At 41.0% G+C, this 9,298-nt stretch overlaps 1 protein-coding gene across 5 annotated transcripts in view; it reads left to right on the top strand.

The window, feature by feature from the left end:
* The first annotated feature begins 2,954 nt into the window (after nucleotides 1–2,954).
* The window catches only part of LOC122557397 (protein ATP1B4-like), a 69,747-nt gene continuing 63,403 nt past the window's right edge, over nucleotides 2,955–9,298 (top strand). For 2 of the 5 annotated variants that reach the window (XM_043705070.1, XM_043705066.1), the window contains exons 1-2: nucleotides 3,197–3,221; nucleotides 3,911–3,978. In XM_043705070.1, the coding sequence (XP_043561005.1) occupies nucleotides 3,212–3,221; nucleotides 3,911–3,978 (78 nt within the window). In that variant the 5' untranslated portion in view covers nucleotides 3,197–3,211. Of the gene's footprint in view, nucleotides 3,222–3,555; nucleotides 3,721–3,910; nucleotides 3,979–9,298 lie in introns of those variants that run through there. The other 3 variants (XM_043705069.1, XM_043705068.1, XM_043705067.1) reach the window with 3 other exon arrangements.

The raw sequence follows: 9,298 nt of genomic DNA, 5'->3' as shown, positions 1-9,298 counted from the left end.
AAGTAGCCTGCCCCAGGGAAATCCTGCAGGCAGTACACGTCTGCTGCAGCGAACCCACAGCATCCTAGCAATACCTTCTTAATAAACAGGATGCGATCCACCGGTGTACGGCCCTCCACCTGCTTGACAGACACCCGGACGGTGTTTCGAACCCCCTGCCCAGGGCTGCGCGCCGCTGTTGAGGCCATAGCTCTGAGGTTGGCTGGTCCCTGAATTGGCGTTAGGTCAAAGCCAATAGCAGGTCAGCACAACCAGACAATCCTCCAACGTCCAATCACGATCCAGCGATGATCTCCACTAGCTCTGATGACTCGCAACTCGACCCCTGTCCTGATAAGAACAGACACTTGATCTTAGCCAAAAGGCCAAGAAGCGAGAAATACATGGGATGAAGATGCGTAGGGAATTCTGAAAGACTAGATTCAAAGTCCTGATCAATGTGTTTAGTTCACGGGTGTGCTCTTTGGTCAGATCAGCTGGTAGTTGCCTGTAGTGTTCCTGGTTGTTCAGTTGTCGGTACACTTCCTGGCAGTAGTCTATTCTATTCTGAGTGACGATGGCTCCTCCTTTATCTGCTGGTTTGATGACGATGTTGTGATTGGTTTTGCGATTTACATATTAAAGAACTGAAACCAATGTGGTCATTCTAAAAGATGAGAGACTTAACAAACAATCCAGGTCTTTTTAAATATATAATTTCAGTTACATCATACTGTAAACTTTTGCTATAAATTCTGTGTCTTACAATCTTATACTCCACAACCGCCTGATGAAGGAGCAGCGCTCTGAAAGCTAGTGCTTTTAATAAAACCTGTTGGACTATAACCTGGTGTTGTGTGATTTTTAATTTTCTACTGATGTACCTGTCCAAATGTCTTTTAAATGTTGTAACTGTACACAATTTTCTCTGGCAATCCTTGCATGGAAATATATGTATCAATCAGTGCTCCTCAGAATGGGAGAATATTGTGAACTTAGACCACCTTAAGATAAGGAATTAGTGGTAGTCCCAGATTGGAAGTTTTGGGATAAGACACAAAGAGGTTTAAGCTCAGTGGCATGACAGCTCCAGGAAGAAGCTATCAGCATTTCCATTCTGATAATGTCAATGTTCTCTACTGGGGTACAGTCTCACTAATATTGGCAATGTTCCATATAGAGATACAGTCTCACTAATAATGACAATGTTTCTTACTGGGTACAGTGTCACTAATAATGACATGTTCATACTGAGGTACAGTCTCACTAATAATGATAATGTTCATATGAGGTACTGTCTCACTAATAATGTCAATGTTCTATATTGGGGTACAATCTCACTAATAATGTCAATTTTCTATATTGGGGTACAGTCTCACTAATGATGACAATGGTCTATACTGGGGTACAGTCTCACTAAAGAGCAGGAGAATCGACGTTTCGGGCATAAGCCCTTCTTCCATACTGTGGTACAGTCTCACTAATATTGTCAATGTTCTATACTGGAGTAGAGTGTCACTAATAATGGCAATGTTCCATACAGAGATACAGTCTCACTAATAATGACAATGTTTCTTACTGAGTACAGTATCACTAATAATGTCAATTTTCCAAAATGAGGTACAATTTCATTCATAATGTCAATGTTCATGCAGAGGTACAATCTCACTAGTCATGTCAATGTTCCATAATGAAGTCCAGTCTCACTAATAATGTCAATGTTCTATACTAGAGTACAGTCTCACTAATAATGACAATGTTCCATCCAGAGGTGCAGTCACACTAATAATGACTATGTTTCTTTTTGGGATACAGTGTCATTAATAATGTCAATGTTCCATACTGTGGTACAATCTGATTAATAATGAGAATGTTTCTCACTGGGGTACAGTGTCACTAATAATATCAATGTTCTATCCTGGCATACAGTCTCACTAATAATGACAATGTTCAAATGGGGTACCATCTCACATCATCTCTCTCTCTCTCTCTCACACACACACCCTCCACGCACACACACATGCACTCATACACATATAAGTTTGTGGGGTGAATTTGTATTTGCAGAATTACATTTAACTTTGCTCAAAAACTGCATGAATCCACATAAGATTCTGTAAATCCATTTTTTAGATTAGAATCAGTCTGATCATTGTGGCATAAACAGTCTCATACAGGGAAGCTCACACCTTCAATACACTAGCTGGGCCAACATGACACCAATTGTTAAAGTTCACTTGAGAATGTAACTTTTAAAAAGAGTTTTGCGATTTACATATGAAAGAACTGAAACCAACGTGGTCATTCTAACAGATGAGAAATTTAACAAACATTCCAGGTCTTTTATCAATATATAATTTCAGTTACATCACACTGTAAACTTTTGTTATAGATTCTGTGTCTTACAATCTTATACTCCACAACCACCTGATCAAGAAGCAGTGCTCCGAAAGCTAGTGGTTCGAATTAAACCTTTTGGACCATAAAGTGGTGATGTGTGATTTTTGACATTGCTCTATACTGGGGTACAGTGTCACTAATAATGACAATGTTCTATATGTGGTACAGTCTCATTAATAATGTCAATGTTCTATACTGGGATCCAGTCACTAATTGAGTGGTGCTGAAAAAGCATAGCAGGTCAGGCAGCATCCGTGGAGCAGGAAAATCCAGAACGATGAAGGGCTTTTGCCCGAAACGTCGATTCTCCTGCTCCCCAGATGCTGCCTGACCTGCTGTGCTTTTCCAGCACCACTCTATTCTTGACTCTGATCTCCAGCATCTGCAGTACCCACTTTCGTCTACAGTCACTAATAATGTCAATGTTCCTTTTTGGGGTAACAGTCTCACTAATAATGGCAATGGATAATGACAACGCTCTACACCAAGGTTATGTGTCACTGCTTATGTCATTTTTCACAGATTTCGTCGGAAGGTTCATGGCAAATAAACACGAAGTCAGTGGGGGCTCATTTCAGGGAAGTGTAAGCGGAGCGCATTTCCAAGCACCTTCCAGATTTACGAAATTTTCGCAGGAGATCTACTTACATCATAGAAGCAATACAAATAATGCGCCTCTCGGAAAAAAAAGCTGAACATGAGTAACAATCCTAAAACGGTGCAAACCACGTCCAAAGTCGAATGTGACTGAGACACAGCTAAGTTTCCGCGAGATTGAAGGAGTTGTTTTCTCACGTTCGGGTGTTTTGTTTTACTCAAGAGTAGGTGTGATATGGCAGAAGGTGGGGGCGGCCCTTGCTTTCTCTGTTTAGTGGCAGTGCACTGAGGCGTTTTGCGGTTAGGGGCAAGTTTTAGTGAACTTCAACTGGCTTATTTGCTGCAGTCAGTCTCCACAGAAGAGAGGTTTATATATAGATCCTCAGGCCAGTTATATTTTACCAATGCACAAGAGAATCCTGATTGACAGCAACACATTGGCTACGGGGAAACTTAATTCAATAACGTGAAAGAGACAAGTTTAGTTTTTTTAAAAAGTACTGCCAGAAAAGTTTATATTCACATACTACTTCTCAATGGGAGAAAGGGGTGGCCATAAGTTATTGAGCAATTTTGTGCAGTTCCACACTTGGAAAAAAATGTCAAAGGATAAGGAGACTCCATCTTAACCTGAGAGTCTGCCAAATCTGTTGAAAGCAAGTTATTTTTTGCCCCTTTAGTCCAGTTCCTCCTCGCAAGGTCATATCTACACTACATACAGCCATTGCTCTGAGGAAAAGCGAGGTATTTCATTATCAATGGGATATAATATCAGAAGCCCTGCTTTAGCCCAATGCATTATAACCATTCGACTGCAGGGGCTTTAGTTAACATTATTGTTCATTATCTTTTCTGTCTGTCAACTTGTTTTTAACCCTTGATAGCGAGAGTTCTCTGCATGATCTGAATTCTGCTCTTTTCTACCTTATTTAAGGAACCATGGCGATGAATTCCGCACTCAATGCCACCGAAGAACATTATGGGAACGACACTAAGACGCCGGTGAGTCTCCTATGCCTACGTTTCGGACTTAATGCATCCTTTTAATGCAAACTTTCCCCTTCGTCGGCAGTAATGGTTCAGGACATCGACTTTCTAATCATTAACGGATTGAAAGTGTTTTTTAAGACAAAGCATATGAAGATTTCAAACTTCCTTGAAAACATTGGCCTTGCCTTTCGAGGAATCTGTTCTGTTGATAATGAAAGGGAAGAACAATTTGGTAAAGGTTTTCGAGTGTCGTTTTTGAAATAGGCAGCTGTGACTTTCTTTGTGCAATTGACTGTTTTGAACAGTATATTGGATATGAATATTAATTGAAGAGATTCTGGTGCATCCTTCAATCTCATTTGTCAGAGAGCGCTCTCAAACACCACTGTTCACTTCCAAGACTTCTTACCATAACTTATGTAATTTGGTTTTGGTTCACTTAGAGATCTGTGCTTTACCACTCTTTCAAATAACAACATTAACTGTTTTAATTTCAAGTTCTTCTTAGATACTTTTGGTGGCTCATTGTTCCCTTAAACTGACCTTGTCTCTTGCCAGTTCTGTGCTTTACCACTCTTTCAAATAACAACATTAACTGTTTTAATTTCAAGTTCTTCTTAGATACTTTTGGTGGCTCATTGTTCCTTAAACTGACCTTGTCTCTTGCCAGTGTTTTGTTTCTCCTGCACAGTTTTTTTTTTCTTTTTCTTTTTTTTCTTTTCTTTTTTTTCCCCCAGCACCCATGGTGTGTGTGTGCGCAGGTGTGAGACACAGTGAAAGACACAAAGTGCACAAATCTTTATTCAAATTCCACCACCAGGAAGATAGGAAAACACCCAAGTGGCCAGTGACAAACACTGCCCTTCACATCAAAGGGCAATGCTGTGTGATCAAAACAGTGAGGAGGAGGGTAGGGACTAAATCATAATAGAGTTGGAGGGAGAAATGATGCACTCCACTCCCTGCGGCGCCCACCTCTCCCTGAACAACTCCAGGGTGTTGGTGGACACCGCATGCTCCTTCTCCAAGGACACCCGGGCTCTTCCTGCACAGTTATAGAATTACCGTACGGAATTACATGATGACCAGTTGCATCTTCTGATGTCTCCATGTGTGGCACTAACATGATGCCACATGTCAGGTAGCTCAGTGGCTAGCACTGGTGCCTCACAGCATCAAGGACCTGGATTTGCTTCCAGCCTTGGGTGACTGCCTGTGTGGAGTTTGCACATTCTCCCATTGTCTGCATGAGTTTCCTCCGGGTGCTCCAGTTTTGAAAGTCCAAAGATATGCAGGTTCAGTGGATTGGCAATGCTAAATTGCTCATAGTGTTCAGGGATGTTCAGGGATAGGCAGGCTAGCCATGGGAAATGCAGGGTGATAGGGTAGGGGGATGGGTTTGGATGCGTGATTCTCTTTGTAGGGTCTGTCTGGACTCGGGCTGAATGGCCTGCTTTTGCATTATAAGGATTCTATGATTCTGATTCTGTATTCAATGAGCCATATTTTGATCCAGCTTCACACATGTAGAGTGAATCTCTTTGTTTGCTGCAATCAATGCGTGCCCAATCGAATGGACAATACTTTTAACAGCAATAGCCCCGTATCAGGGGTGGACGCACATGGTCAAACAACCTGAATTGTGGTCATCCTGAAAAAAACTGCCTGGTTTTACATTAGAACTCGGAGCAGGAGCAGACAATTCAGCCCCTCGAGCCACATGATACGATCATGACTGATCTTATCTCACCTGCATCTCCACTTTCTCATCTGTTCTCCATAGCCCTTCCACCCATTACTAAATTTAAATCTATCTCCTCCTTAAATTTTACTCAATATCCCAACATCCATCGGTGTCTGGAGTAGTGAATTTCACAGATTCATCTTCCCTCAAGACGAGTAATTTCATCCTATCTTGTTTTAAATCTGCGCTCCCCTCCATCTTGAAACGATTACCTCTTGTACTAGTCTGCCCCACGTGAGGAACTATCCTCTCTATGTCTACTTTCTCAATCTCCTTTAACATCTTATATACATCAATTAGATCTCTTTTTATTCTAAACTTGCGAGAGTACAGGCCTATACTGCTCAATCTCTCTTCATAAGATAAACCCCTCATCTCTGGAATTCATCTAATGAATCTCCTCTGTACTGCCTCCAGTAGAATACATTCCTCCTCAAGTAAGGGGATTAAAATTGTATGCAATACTCCAGGTGCACTCTCATTCATACTTGGACGGAACTAATGTCTGCATTGAACTAGACTCAAGATGTGCCCAGGAATTGACTTTGGCACCAGGTAGAAAGCTTGCAGACCCAGTATATCAATTTTCAGAACTGTTCAGCTTTTGGACTCTCCACAAAAAAGGAATTAAAAACATTTAGTAATGGAGACAAAGTTTAAGCTGAAGGTGAATGTGAGAATCAGAGCCATTATGTTCTTGAGGAAAACGTAGCTGGTTTAATTAGTTAGTTTGCAGATGATACAAAGATTAGTGGACTTGCAAATAGTGAGGAGGATTGTCAGACGATACAGCAGGATATAGACCAGTTGGAGACATGAGCAGAAAAATGGCAGATTGAGTTTAATCTGGACAAACATGAGGTGATGCTTTTTGGAAGGTCAAGTACAGGTGGAAATTATACAGTGAATGGCAGAACCCTGAGGTGTATTGATATGCGGAGGGACCTGGGTGTGCAGGTCCACAGATCACTGAAGGTGGCAGTCAAAAAAAGGTCTATGGCATGCTACTTTTAGCATTTGCCTGTACCTGTGTTTTTGTTTTTGCCACTGTTTACCTATTATTTACTTATTTATGCTATTTAACTCTGTGATCTGCCTGTATTGCTCGCAAGACAAAGCTTTTCAGTGTGCCTTGGCACACATGACAATAAATTCAGTTCAACTCAATTGAATTCATTTGAATATAAAGATAGGCAAGTTATGCTGCAGCTTTGTAGAAGTTTAGTTTGGCCTCACTTGAATATTGTGTGCAGTTCTGCCCACCACACTACCAGAAGGATGTGGATGTTTTGGAGAGGGGACAGAAAAGGGTTACCAGGATGTTGCCTGGGGGATTTTAGCTATGAAGAAATGTCAGATGGACTGGGTTTGTTTTCAAAGGGATGCAGGAGATTAAGGGGCAATCTAATAGAAGTTTATAAGTTTGTGAATGGCATGGATAGAGTGGAAAGTATGAAACCTTTTCCCAGGATGGAGGGGTCAATTACAGTTTTAGGGAACACAGGTTCAATGTGCAAGAGGGGAAGTTTAAAAGAAATGTGTGAGGCACGTTTTTCGCACAAAGGGTGGTGAGTGCCTGGAATGTGCTGCCAAAGGAGGTGGTGGAAGCAAACACAGTAGCAGCATTCAAGAAGCACCTGGATGAATACTTGAATAGGAAGGGAATAGAAGGATACGGATCCTATAAGGGAAGAAGTTTTAATAGGGAAGAGCAATGTGTCAGCGGAAGGACCTGTTCCTGTGCTGTTTTATTCTTTGTCCTTTGTTCTTCGTTCTTGTGAACTAACAGCAATAGTTACGACTTCTCTTAAATTTAACCTTTTGTAATAGTGGTCTCATATAAATATCTTGTATTTTGCAGCATCTTATTAAATGTTTTATGTAAGGGAGAAGGTTAGAAGTTATTTGATATATAGAAGTACATCGTAAACACACACTAAAAGAGCATATTGGTATTTTGAAAGTAAATCAAATGATGACAATATTTTATGGACAAAAGACAGGGTGAGCTGGAAAGGAATGTTCTCCTTCCTCTTTCAGGTATAGGTTAAAGAAACAAATTGTGAATTTTGTCCTAAACTCTGATGATCATACTCATGTGTGGAGAAGTTTCATGGAGTTGAGGGGAGCCTGAGGGATGCTAATGATTTCTAACATTTCTGTGAATCCTGCAATGCAGTTCCCCTGCATGAATTGTTGATTTGAGATCTGCAACTGCTGACAGAATCATGGTGTCACTCTTTTTTTTATAAATACTGGCAGAATGGATCTTCAATTTCAAATTCAGGTTGCTGTGTTTTCCTGTCCTGGTGAAGTGGAACCATGAGAGATAATTGTTGAAGAAAGTGCTTAAAAAGGCAAATGGCATTCTGGGCTTGATAAAATGCAAGGATGGTATGATGAACCTTTATAAAATATAGATTTGTCCTCAGTTGGAGAATTGTATCCAATTCTGGGCTTTTATCTTTAAGAAGGATGTGAAAGCATGACAGGAATGGTTGCAGGTTGATGGATTTCAGATACATGTACAAATTGGAGACATTATGCAGATGGCGAAGTTGTGATTGACAGCATCGCTGAGGGAAGATGTTTCAAAATTGCAATTTGTTTTTATACTAGTGGTGGACTGTAAGGATCTGTTTTGGGGCCACTGCTAGAACATAGAACATAGAAGAATACAGCGCAGTACAGGCCCTTCGGCCCTCGATGTTGCGCCTAAACCTTCTTTTCTCCAATGAAAACAACCCCAAGTGCCTCAGCCTTTCCTCATACGATCTTTAATGCTGTTTGTCATGCTGTTTGTCATTTTTATAAATGACTTATATGAGGGCATTAGATAAGCTGCAGATCTGGGCTGAGAGGTGGCAAATGGAGTTTAATGCAGAAAAATGTGAGGTGATTCACAGGAATGAAGAGTACTGGGCTGATGGTAAAATTCTTGGTAGTGTAGATGAGAAGAGAGATCTCGGTGTCCATGTACATCCTTCAAAGTTACCACCCAGGTTGATAGGGTTGTTAAGAAGGCATATGGTGTGTTAACTTTTATTGGTAGAAGGATTGAGTTTCGGAGCCACGAGGTTATGCTGCAGCTATATAAAACTCTGGTACAGCCACACTTGGAGTATTGCGCACAGTTCTGGTCACTGCATTATAGGAAGGATGTGTAAGCTTTGGGAATGGTGCAGAGGAGATTTATCTGCATGTTGCTTGGTATGAAGGGAAGGTCTTATGAGGAAAGGCTGAGGGACTTGAGGCTATTTTTGTTAGAGAGAAGAAGGTTGAGAGGTGACTTAATAGAGACATACAAGATGATCAGGAGATTAGATAGGGTGGACAGTGAGAGCCTTTTTCTTTGCATGATGATGGCTAGCACGAGGGGGCATAGCTTTAAATTGAGAGGTGATAGATATAGGACAGATGTCAGGGGTAGTTTCTTTACTCAGAGAGTAGTAGGGGGTGGAACGCACTGCCTGAAACAGTAGTAGACTCACCACCAACTTTAAGGGCATTTAAATGGTCATTGGAAAAACATATGAATGATAATGGAATAGTGTAGGTCAGATGGGCTTCAGATTGGTTTCACAGGTT

Source organism: Chiloscyllium plagiosum, chromosome 15 (assembly GCF_004010195.1).
Source record: "Chiloscyllium plagiosum isolate BGI_BamShark_2017 chromosome 15, ASM401019v2, whole genome shotgun sequence".
NCBI classification, from domain to species: Eukaryota; Metazoa; Chordata; class Chondrichthyes; order Orectolobiformes; family Hemiscylliidae; genus Chiloscyllium; species Chiloscyllium plagiosum.
Note: the sequence above shows the minus strand (reverse complement) of the source record. Positions and strands in the feature narration are given on the sequence as shown.